Source organism: Oncorhynchus keta, chromosome 21 (assembly GCF_023373465.1).
Source record: "Oncorhynchus keta strain PuntledgeMale-10-30-2019 chromosome 21, Oket_V2, whole genome shotgun sequence".
NCBI classification, from domain to species: domain Eukaryota; kingdom Metazoa; phylum Chordata; class Actinopteri; order Salmoniformes; family Salmonidae; genus Oncorhynchus; species Oncorhynchus keta.
In genome coordinates this window covers 53,380,900-53,393,596 of record NC_068441.1, presented here as the reverse complement: position 1 = coordinate 53,393,596, position 12,697 = coordinate 53,380,900, and the positions used below count along the sequence as shown (strand labels likewise).

The following is a 12,697-nucleotide window of genomic DNA, read 5'->3' as shown; positions in this document are numbered from 1 at the left end:
GGTGTGGAAGAACATTGCTGGCCTGCATCCGAGCCCTGACCTCAACCCCATCGAACACCTTTGGGATGAATTGGATCGCTGACTGAGAGCCAGGACTTAATCGCCCAACATCAGTGTCCGACCTCACTAATGCTCTTGTGGCTGAATGGAAGCAAGTCCCCGCAGCAATGTTCCAACTTCTAGTGGAAAGCCTTCCCAGAAGAGTGGAGGCTGTTATAGCAGCAATGTTCCAACATCTAGTGGAAAGCCTTCCCAGAAGAGTGGAGACTGTTATAGCAGCAATGTTCCAACATCTAGTGGAAAGCCTTCCCAGAAGAGTGGAGGCTGTTATAGCAGCAAAGGGGGGACCAACTCCATATTAATGCCCACGATTTTGGAATGAGATGTTCGATGAGCAGGTGTCCACATACTTTTGGTCATGTAGTGTATGTACACAGAGCTCTGGCCGAGAGAAAATGAGCTATCTAGCTAAATCTGGTGCAATGATATGATGTCCCTTGACAAATGAATACATGCATGTAAATATGACTGGTTTTAACTCACAGAGAGGAATACTCTTACACACCATCTGTCTCTCAACCCATATTTCAGGGGTTAATAATTAAGCCATGAAAATGGTATTTGGTACAGGAACAACCCATTCAGAGGAATAAACCCCACAGCCATTTTAGTTCACCAAAGCTTCTCCAACACCCCCCTCTAACCTCCACTATGGATTGTTCCGCTTCTAGGTAGAGGCCACTAAAACGATCAGATCTGAAAAATAATGATTGATTCTAATAATATTCAGAGGGTTTTAAACTAATCCAAATCCCCACCAATGTAAACATGGTGTTGGGTACTAAAAGGCTTTCTGACACACTGTGGCTACTGCACAGTTAGGGTTAGAGGTCAGAGGTTACCTGTGTAAATGTCTTTGTATACGAAAGTCAGAGGTTACCTGTGGAAGTGTTTGTGTACAAAGGCGTCTCCGAGTTCCAGACCGACCTTCTCCAGGGTCTTTACCGGGTCTTTAAACGGTGTCTCAGAGTTCAGGGCTCTGAAGGAGCTGAAGTTATGGGTACCCACCAGCAGGGAGGCAGCGTTGCGCATCGCACCAACATCCAGGTCACTGTCAGGAGGAAGAGAAAGCAGGGGGCATATGTTAAAGGGTAAAGGTTAAGGGTTATATGTATGCTAATTCCTGTAAAATGTGTGGAATGTGTGGACTGTTCTTAACACCTGAGAGACAGGTAAGCTGCTCCCAAAAGAGTGATATGACTATCAATCAAATCAACTGTAAGGGGTGGAAAAGGTAACAGGTCACATGTCTCAGCCTCCAGTATTTATGCTGCAGTAGTTTATGTGTCGGGGGGCTAGGGTCAGTTTGTTATATCTGGAGTACTTCTCCTGTCCTATTCGGTGTCCTGTGTGAATTGAAGTATGCTCTCTCTAATTCTCTTTTTCTTTCTCTCTCTAGGACCATGCCTCAGGACTACCTGACATGATGACTCCTTGCTGTCCCCAGGCCACCTGGCCGTGCTGCTGCTCCAGTTTCAACTGTTCTGCCTTATTATTATTGGACCATGCTGGTCATTTATGAACATTTGAACATCTTGGCAATGTTCTGTTATAATCTCCACCCGGCACAGCCAGAAGAGGACTGGCCTCCCCACATAACCTGGTTCCTCTCTAGGTTTATTCCTAGGTTTTGGCCTTTCTAGAGAGTTTTTCCTAGCCACCGTGCTTCTACACCTGCATTGCTTGCTGTTTGGGGTTTTAGGCTGGGTTTCTGTACAGCACTTTGAGATATCAGCTGATGTACGAAGGGCTATATGAATAAATTTGATTTGATTTTGATTTGACAAAGGAACTGGTATTGTACTAGGGGCTGACCCCATTTAGTCCACTGGTCAATTATTTGGTCGATAGGCTGTTAGTCGAAGCATATAGCAAAAAAACAAAAAAATATGAAATAATACTACTAGGTTTTGTCGTGTCCTCTTCACGACTGTCTTAGTGTGTTTGGACCATGATAGTTTGTTGGTGATGTGGACACCAAGGAACTTGAAGCTCTCAACCTGCTCCCCAACAGCCCCGTCGATGAGAATTGGGGCGTGCTCGGTCCTCCTTTACCTTTAGTCCACAATCATCTCCTTTTGTCTTGATCACGTTGAGGGAGAGGTTGTTGTCCTAGCACCACATGGTCAGGTCTCTGACCTCCTGCCTATAGGCTGTCTCATCATTGTCGGTGATCAGGCCTATCTATCACTGTTGTGTCATCGGAAAACTTAATGATAATGATAATAATAATAATATATGGTGTTGGAGTTGTGCCTGGCCGCGCAGTCATGTGTGAACAGGGAGTACAGGAGGGGACTGAGCACGCACCCCTGAGGGGCCCCAGTGTTGAGGATCAAAGTGGCAGATTGCATCATCTGGATCTGTTTGGGGCGGTATGCAAATCGGTGTGGGTCTAAGGTTAGTGGGATTATGGTGTTGATGTGAGCCATAACCAGCCTTTAAAAGCCCTTCATGGCTACAGACGTGAGAGCTACGGGTCAGTAGTCATTTAGGCAGGTTACCTTAGTGTTCTTGGGCACAGGGACTATGATGGTCTGCTTGAAACATGTTGGTATTACAGACTCAGACAGGGAAAAGCTGAAAATGTCAACACATGCTCGGAGTACACGTCCTGGTAATCCGTCTGGCCCAGTGGCCTTGTGAATGTTGACCTGTTTAAAGGAATTATTCACATCGGCTGCGAAGAGCGTGATCTCAGAGTCGTCCGGAACAGCTGATGCTCTCATGCATGTCTCAGTGTTGCTTGCCTCCAAGCGAGCATAGCTATTTTGCTCTTCTGGTAGGCTCGTGTCACTGGGCAGCTCTTGGCTGTGCTTCCCTTTGTAGTCTGTAATGGTTTGCAAGCCCTGCCACATCCGACGAACGTCAGAGCCGGTGTAGTATGATTCGATCTTAGTCCTGCTTTGCCTGTTTGAATGTTCGTCAGGGGGCATAAGCTTCTGGGTTAGAGTCCCGCTCCTTGAAAGCAACCGCTCTAACCTTTAGCTCATGGTGAATGTTTCCTGTAATCCATGGCTTCTGGTTGGGGTAGGTACGTACAGTCACTGTGGGGACAAAGGTCCTCGATGCACTTATTGATAAAGCCAGTGACTGATGTGGTGTACTCCTCAATGCCATCTGAAGTATAACCACCATGGAGCTGTAGGTCTAAGAGCGCATCCTGTTCAGTCTTAATACCGTAACTTACTTAGGCACAGTGCCTTCGGAAAGTATTCAGACCCCTTGACTTTTTCCACATTTTGTTACAGCCTTATTCTAAAATGTATTAAATCGTTGTTTTTACCCATAATGACAAAGTAAAATGTTTTGCTAATTAATACAATGTTTTTTTTAAGTATTCAGACCCTTTACTCAGTACTTTGTTGAAGCACCTTTGGCAGCGATTACAGCCTCGAGCCTCAAGTATGATGCTACAAGCTTGGCACACCTGTATTTGCGGAGTTTCTCCCAATCTTTTCTGCAGATCCTCTCAAGCTCTGTCAGGTTGGATGGGGAGCGTCACTGCACAGCTAATTTCAGGTCTCTCCAGAGAAAGTAGATTAGGTTCAAGTTCGGGCTCTGGTTGGGCCACTCAAGGACATTCAGAGACTTGTCCCGAAGCTGTGTGCTTAGGGTTGTTGTCCTGCCCCCATCTGAGGTCCTGAGCGCTCTGGAGCAGGTTTTCATTAAGGATCTCTCTGTATTTTGCTCCGTTCATCTTTGCCTCGATCCTGACTAGTCTCCCAGTGCCGCACTGTCAACTGTGGTACCTTCATATAGACAAGTATGTGCCTTTCCAAATAATGTCCAATCATTTGAATTTACCAAAGGTGGGCTCAAGCCAAGTTGTAAAAACATCTCAAGGATGATCAATGGAAACAGGATGCACCTGAGCTCAATTTAAAGTCTCATAGCAAAGGGTCTGAATACTTATGTAAATAAGGTATTTCAGTTTTTTAAATTTCTTTATAAATCTGTTTCACTTTGTCATTATGGGGTATTGTTATGTCATTATGGGGTATTGTGATGTCATTATGGGGTATTGTGATGTCATTATGGGGTATTGTGATGTCATTATGGGGTATTGTGATGTCATTATGGGTTATTGTGTGTACATTGATAAGATTTTTAAAAAATTAAATAATCTAATCCATTTTAGAATAAGGCTGTAACAAAATATGGAAAAAGTCAAAGGGTCTGAATACTTACAAATGCAATGTATTTCAATACTTATATAGTACTACTGTATCAATCAATCAATGATTTAATTGGTCAAGTCTTCACACAGCATTTATGATCATTTATGATTTGAAATACAATCAAGCATTTTACTTTAAGAATCAAATAAAAACTTGAATAATTAGCTTAAACATTAAATAAAACGTTCCATTTCGGGAAATTGCGAATGAATGTGACTGTTTTTAGTCTTTGCTGTAATAAAAGCTTAGCAAATAAAAACTATAATCGTTACAACAGACTCTCTGGTACGCTTATAATTTATTTTGTGTTGACTGTTCCAAACAGTCATAAAAAATTATTTTGTAATCTATATAGCACCTGGGTATTGTGATGTCATTATGGGGTATTGTGATGTCATTATGGGGTATTGTGTTTGTTTCTTATCTCCAGTATTTTCCACAACTAGCCACATTTATTCCACACATCTGACTTCCTCAGTAAACATTCCCCTGTTTCGAGTTATTTGTCAAGTCCTCAGCATCCCATTTAGCTGTTCCACGTGTTCCAGTGTTCAGAGTTTGTTGGAACCAATTTATTGATGTGATTATGATTATGCTATGGGCCCTATTGTGCCCTCTGCGGACGGGATTCGTTTTACTGGGGGAGGTTCGGTAATGTAATTATATACACAAAACACACCACATCTGTAGCTTTAGTCCTGTCCAAATCTGCTATGTCAATCATTTTTACATGGCAGGAGAATATTCCAGACAGAATAACCTACTGTTTTTTTGTTGACAAACTCCCAAGATCCTCTGATAATACTAGTTCTGTGTGAATCGACATCCCTGTGTTTTTTTATTTTTTATTTTACCTTTATTTAACTAGGCAAGTCCGTTAAGAACAAATTCTTATTTTCAATGACGGCCTAGGAACAGTGGGTTAACTGCCTGTTCAGGGGCAGAACGACATATTTTGTACCTTGTCAGCTCGGGGGTTTGAACTCGCAACATTCCGGTTACTAGTCCAACGCTACAACCACTAGGCTACGCTGCCGCCCCACTTGAGAGAAGTGTCTGAGTTTTACAAGTGTTGCTCGCGGTTTGAGCAAGAAAAAACAACAACGGATTGGAGAAATCGAAACAAGGCGCTGTGCATGAACTATATATGAAATGTAGCTCATCAACTTTCACAGTGAATGCTTTCGTTTATATGTTTTGTGCATATATATATATACTATAATTTTGCACGCCCAATTTTTCAGTTTTTGATTTGTTAAAAAAGTTTGAAATATCCAATAAATGTCGTTCCACTTCATGATTGTGTCCCACTTGTTGTTGATTCTTCACCAAAAAATACAGTTTTATATCTTTATGTTTGAAGCCTGAAATGTGGCAAAAGGTCGCAAAGTTCAAGGGGGCCGAATACTTTCGCAAGGCACTGTATGTGAACTGAATATTGGCAAATGCATCATTAAAAAATATTGAGCCTCTTTAATGCAACCCAAAGCAGCAGTATACAACTAACCTATTATTATTATATTATAACCTAAAGGTTTGGAAATGATAAGTTAACTTTCTCATCCGTAGCCCTTTAAAAATGCATCTCAAGTGCACTTGCACTGTTTAGCTCCCATCTGAAAGCTGGGCGGCATTTAGGGCGTACTACGGATCACTAAAATACCCTAATGATTATGATCACACTTCCTCAATTCAAATATGGTTCGGGTTTAGAAACTTGGGAATCAAGTTATCAGCGTGTCACTGTCTCACCTGGACATGTCTTCACGAATAAAACAACTGTCCATTTATTTAAATAATAATATAATAATAATTACAGGGGGAAATTTGGAGAAAAAAAACGAATCCCGTCCGAATCGTCCTCTGGAATATAACGGGCATTCTGGAGTAATAATTACATAACCAACGTACCTCTAGTAATATTCGTAAGAATAGGTATTTGATGACGTGCATACGATGCACACACATGTCACGTAAAGAGAGCCAGGGTTGAGGGAATGTTTTTCCTAGACAAATTAGGGATTTTGGGTAACAGAACATTTGGGGTGCATTTAAACTGCTGGGGGCGGCAGGGTAGCCTAGTGGTTCGAGCGTTGGACTAGGAACCGGAAGGTTGCAAGTTCAAACCCCCAAGCTGACAAGGTACAAATCTGTCGTTCTGCCCCCTGAACAGGCAGTTAACCCACTGTTCCTAGGCCGTCATTGAAAATAAGAATTTGTTCTTAACTGACTTGCCTAGTTAAATAAAGGTAAAATAAAAAATAAATAAAAATTCAGTCAGAAATGGCTGGTTGCAGCTTCAGCAACACAGTGTTGATGTTCTGTGGTGGTCACTGCAGCCGTGAGGGGACGACGACGGCTGCTAGTCACAGTCACGGACTATATAATCAATTGCTGGTCGGTCTCCCTCTAGTCATTTGTGAGTCTTAATTATTTCATCAAACAGTTCGCTTAAAGCATCAGACAAGCTCAGTGCATATAGTTGATTTAAACACATAGGACGTTTTGACCAATTTATTGGTCAAAAGAACAGAGGCCTCATGGTCAACTAAGATGTTTATTTTCAGGCGCAGCCCTCTAGTGTTCTCTCACTGTTCTGCTGAATACCAGGGATCCTTATGGATGGGAGGGAGAGAGGAGGAGGAGGGAGTGAAAAAGAGAGAGAGATGAAAGGAGGGATGGATAGAGGCTGAGGGAAAGAAAACAAGAGATAATTGGAGAGTGAAAATGTAAGAGAGAGGGAGGGGGGAATAGAGGGAGGGGGGAATAGAGGGAGGGAGAGACAGATAGAGACAGAGGGAGAGACAGATAGAGACAGAGGGAGAGACAGATAGAGACAGAGGGAGAGACAGATAGAGACAGAGGGAGAGACAGATAGAGAGAGAGAGAGCGAGGGAGAGACAGATAGAGAGAGACAGAGGGAGAGAGAGACAGATAGAGCGAGAGGGAGAGAGAGAGGGAGAGACATACATGCGTGGGTGTTGTTGTGCATCTGTATAAGCCTGCAGCTTATTTTGGCCTACTTTCCCAAAAAAGTGAAGAGAAGAAAAGGGGAGGAGAGGAGAAGAAGAGGGGAGGGTGGAGGAGAGGGGGGGAGAGGAGGAAACGAAGGGGGAGGAAGAGGAGAGGACGAGGAGGGGAGGAGGACGAGGGGAGTAGTGGTAGGCGAGGAGTGAAAAAAAAACTCTTGAGATGAAACACTTCACGCTACAACTTTCCTCATTCCCTGTTACATAAACCACTCCATTCTCTAACATCTCTTTTGTTATCCTCTCTCTCTCTCTCTCTCTCTCTCTGTCTCTCTCTCTCTCTCTCTCTCTCTCTCTCTCTCTCTCTCTCTCTCTCTTTCTCTCTCTCTGTCTCTCTCTCTCTCTCTCTCTCTCTGTCTCTCTCCATTCTCTCTCTCTCTCTCTCTCTCTCTCTCTCTCTCTCTCTCTCTCTCTCTCTCTCTCTCTTCTCTCACTCTCTCATTGCTCTCTCTCTCTCTCTCTTGCTCTCTCTCTCATCTCACCTCTCTCTCTCTCTCTCTCTCTCTCTCTCTCCCTTCTCCCTCCCTCTCCTCTCTCTCTCCCTCCCATCTCTCTCCCCTTATCTCCCTCCCTCCCTCCCTCTCATCTCACCCTCTCTCTATCTCTCTCTCTCCCCCTCTCCCTCCCATCTCACCCTCTCTCTATCTCTCTCTGTCTTGCACCTCCCTGTCTCCTCCCTCTTTCTCTTGCTCGCCCTCTCTCTGATCCTGACTTTTGTCTGTCTGTCTGCGTCAGTTCAGATATCTCCACTTCATGTGTCTGTCTGGGTCAGATATCTCCACTTCATGTCTGTCTGGGCCCGATATCTCCACCTAATGTGTCTGTCTGGGTCAGATATCTCCACCTCATGTCTGTCTGGGTCAGATAGCTCCACTTCATGTGTCTGTCTGGGTCAGATAGCTCCACTTCATGTCTGTCTGGGTCAGATATCTCCACTTCATGTCTGTCTGGGTCAGATATCTCCACTTCATGTCTGTCTGGGTCAGATAGCTCCACTTCATGTCTGTCTGGGTCCGATATCTCCACCTCATGTGTCTGTCTGGGTCAGATATCTCCACTTCATGTCCGTCTGGGTCAGATATCTCTACTTCATGTGTCTGTCTGGGTCAGATATCTCTACTTCATGTCTGTCTGGGTCAGATATCTCCACTTCATGTCTGTCTGGGTCAGATATCTCCACCTCATGTGTCTGTCTGGGTCAGATATCTCCACCTCATGTGTCTGTCTGGGTCAGATATCTCCACCTCATGTGTCTGTCTGGGTCAGATATCTCCACCTCATGTGTCTGTCTGGGTCAGATAGCTCCACTTCATGTCTGTCTGGGTCAGATATCTCCACCTCATGTGTCTGTCTGGGTCAGATATCTCCACCTCATGTCTGTCTGGGTCAGATATCTCCACTTCATGTGTCTGGCTGGGTCAGATATCTCCACTTCATGTGTCTGTCTGGGTCAGATATCTCCACTTCATGTCTGTCTGGGCCCGATATCTCCACCTCATGTGTCTGTCTGGGTCAGATATCTCCACCTCATGTCTGTCTGGGTCAGATAGCTCCACTTCATGTGTCTGTCTGGGTCAGATATCTCCACTTCATGTCTGTCTGGGTCAGATATCTCCACTTCATGTCTGTCTGGGTCAGATATCTCCACTTCATGTCTGTCTGGGTCAGATAGCTCCACTTCATGTCTGTCTGGGTCCGATATCTCCACCTCATGTGTCTGTCTGGGTCAGATATCTCCACTTCATGTGTCTGTCTGGGTCAGATATCTCCACTTCATGTCTGTCTGGGTCAGATAGCTCCACTTCATGTCTGTCTGGGTCCGATATCTCCACCTCATGTGTCTGTCTGGGTCAGATATCTCCACCTCATGTGTCTGTCTGGGTCAGATATCTCCACTTCATGTCTGTCTGGGTCAGATAGCTCCACTTCATGTCTGTCTGGGTCAGATATCTCCACCTCATGTCTGTCTGGGTCCGATATCTCCACCTCATGTCTGTCTGGGTCAGATATCTCCACGCCTTAATTAGCTGATTCTTCGTGTGTTATTTGCCTTCAGTATTCACATATTGCAAACTCTATTGTCTTAGTGTGAGTGAGTGTGATTCCTGAGCTGCTCTGTAAGGAATTGCTTTGGGGTCTCCCCCCTACATGTGGTTTGCATACTGAGACATGCAGCACACACACACACACGCGCACACGCACACACACGCGCATGCGCACACGCACGCACGCACACGCACACGCACGCACACACAAACGCACACACACACACGAATACACACACACACACACACACACACACACACACACCCCCAGCAGAGGTTGCCAGGGTCACTCACATGGGCCAGCGGGAAACGGGCATGGAACCCCCAGCAGAGGATTCTGAGGGACAGACAATAAACCCTGGGTCAGTGGCGTGATTCTAGGGGGACAGACAATGAACCGTGAGATTATCGGAGGCAGACAATAAACCGTGGCTGATCCTGGGGTCCGGGTGATTCTGAGGGGACAGACAATAAACTGTGATTCCGAGACACAGCGCGGAAACGGGCATGGAACCCACCGGACAGAAATAAACCCATTCTGGGGACCCCCTGGGTGATTCTGGCAGACAATAAACCCTGGGTGATTCTGAGGGGACAGACAATAAACCCTGGGTGATTATGGGAGGCAGACAATAATTTGTGGGTGATTCTAGGGGGACAGACAATAAACCGTGGGTGATTATGGGAGGCAGACAATAAACCCTGGGTGATCCTGAGGGGACAGACAATAAACCCTGGGTGATTCTGAGGGGACAGACAATAAACCCTGGGTGATCCTGAGGGGACAGACAATAAACCCTGGGTGATTCTGAGGGGACAGACAATAAACCGTGGGTGATTCTGGGGGACAGACAATAAACCGTGGGTGATTCTGGGGGGACAGACAATAAACCCTGGGTGATTCTGGGGGACAGACAATAAACCGTGGGTGATTCTGGGGGACAGACAATAAACCCTGGGTGATTCTGGGGGACAGACAATAAACCGTGGGTGATTCTGGGGGGACAGACAATAAACCGTGGGTGATTCTGGGGGACAGACAATAAACCGTGGGTGATTCTGGGGGACAGACAATAAACCGTGGGTGATTCTGGGGGACAGACAATAAACCGTGGGTGATTCTGGGGGACAGACAATAAACCGTGGGTGATTCTCGGGGACAGACAATAAACCACGGGTGATTCTGGGGGACAGGTAGTAGGTGCCGGGCTCAGCGGTTTGTGTCAACAACTGTAACGCTGCTGGGTTTTTCCAAGCTCAAAAATGACCCGTTTGTATCAAGAATGGTCCACCACCCAAAGGACATCCAGCCAACTTGACAACTGTGGGAAGCATTGGAGTCAACATTGGCCAGCGTCCCTGTGGAACCCCTTCGACATCTTGTAGAGTCCATTCCCCGACAAATTGAGGCTGTTCTGAGGACAAAACTCAATGTTCCTTTTAATTTTTTTATTTCACCTTTATTTAACCAGGTAGGCCAGTTGAGAACACCTTTATTTAACCAGCTAGGCTAGTTGAGAACTAGTTCTCATTTACAACTGTGACCTGGACAAGATAAAGCACAGCAGATTGACACAAACAACAACACAGAGTTACACATGCTAGCTAGCTGGCTATAACAGAGGGATGCTATGTTAGCTAGCTGGCTATAACAGAGGGATGCTATGTTAGCTAGCTGGCTATGACAGAAGGATGCTATGTTAGCTAGCTGGCTATGACAGAAGGATGCTATGTTAGCTAGCTGGCTATAACAGAGGGATGCTATGTTAGCTAGCTGGCTATGACAGAAGGATGCTATGTTAGCTAGCTGGCTATGACAGAAGGATGCTATGTTAGCTAGCTGGCTATGACAGAAGGATGCTATGTTAGCTAGCTGGCTATAACAGAGGTATGCTATGTTAGCTAGCTGGCTATGACAGAAGGATGCTATGTTAGCTAGCTGGCTATGACAGAAGGATGCTATGTTAGCTAGCTGGCTATAACAGAGGGATGCTATGTTAGCTAGCTGGCTATGACAGAAGGATGCTATGTTAGCTAGCTGGCTATAACAGAGGGATGCTATGTTAGATAGCTGGCTATAACAGAAGGATGCTATGTTAGCTAGCTATGACAGAAGGATGCTATGTTAGCTAGCTGGCTATGACAGAAGGATGCTATGTTAGCTAGCTGGCTATAACAGAGGGATGCTATGTTAGCTCGCTGGCTATAACAGAGAGATGCTATGTTAGCTAGCTGGCTATGACTATCCAACACAACACTGGAACTCTTCCAAGTCAAGGTTAGCTTTGGTGTAAAGCTGTCAGCGAGGCAAAGGGTGGCTACTTTGAAGAATCTCAAATTTAAAAAATAAAAATACATATTTTTATTTGTTTAACACTTTTTTTGGTTTCTACATGATTCCATATGTTATTTCATAGTTTTGATGTCCTCACTATTATTCTACAATGTAGAAAATAGTAAAGAATTAAGAAAAACCCTTGGATGAGTAGGTGTGTCCAAACTTTTTACTGGTACTGTACATACAAAAGTATGTGGACACCCCTTCAAATTAGTGGATTTGGCTATTTCAGATACAACCATTGCTGAAAGTTGTATAAAATCGAGCACACAGCCATGCAATCTCCATAGTTAATGTTAGCAGTAGAATGGCCTTACTGTAGAAATCAGTGACTTTCAAAGTGGCACCATCATAGGATGCCACCTTTCAAACAAGTCAGTTCAAATTTCTGCCCTGCTAGATATGCCCCGGTAAACTGCAAGTGCTGTTATTATGAAGTGGAAACGTCTAGGAGACACAACGGCTAAGCTGCGAAGTGGTAGGTGGGACACGCTCACAGAACGGGACCGCCGAGTGCTGAAAAATGTTCTGTCCTCGGTTGCAACACTCACTACCGAGTTCCAAACTGCCTCTGGAAGCAACGTCAGCACAATAACTGTTCGTCGGAAGCTTCAAGAAATGGGTTTCCATGGCCGAGCAGCCGCACACAAGCCTTAGATCACCATGCGCAATGCCAAGCGTCGGATGGAGTGGTGTCAAGCTTGCCGCCATTGGACACTGGAGCACTGGAAACTCGTTCTCTGGAGTGATGAATCACGCTTCACCATCTGGTAGTCCGACAGACGAATCTGGGTTTGGCGGATGCCAGGAGAATGATATCTGCCCAATGCATAGTGCCAACTGTAAAGTTTGGTGGAGGAAATCTTAACGCTACAGCATACAATAACATTCTAGACGATTCTGTGCTTCCAACTTTGTGGGAAACGTTTGGGGAAGGCCCTTTCCTGTTTCAGCATGACAATGCCCCTGTGCACAAAGCTAGGTCCATACAGAAATGGTTTGTCGAGGTCGGTATGGAAGAACTTGGCTGGCCTGCACCACAGC

The 12,697-nt window shown here is 45.1% G+C and overlaps 1 protein-coding gene across 4 annotated transcripts in view; it reads right to left on the bottom strand.

Annotated features, from left to right (window-relative positions):
* pusl1 (pseudouridine synthase like 1) overlaps positions 1–12,697 on the bottom strand; it is a 75,044-nt gene that overhangs the window by 24,491 nt on the left and 37,856 nt on the right. For all 4 annotated transcript variants that reach the window (XM_052474228.1, XM_052474229.1, XM_052474227.1 and 1 more), the window contains exon 5: positions 941–1,111. In XM_052474228.1, coding sequence (XP_052330188.1) covers positions 941–1,111 — 171 coding nt within the window. The remainder of the gene's footprint in view (positions 1–940; positions 1,112–12,697) is intronic.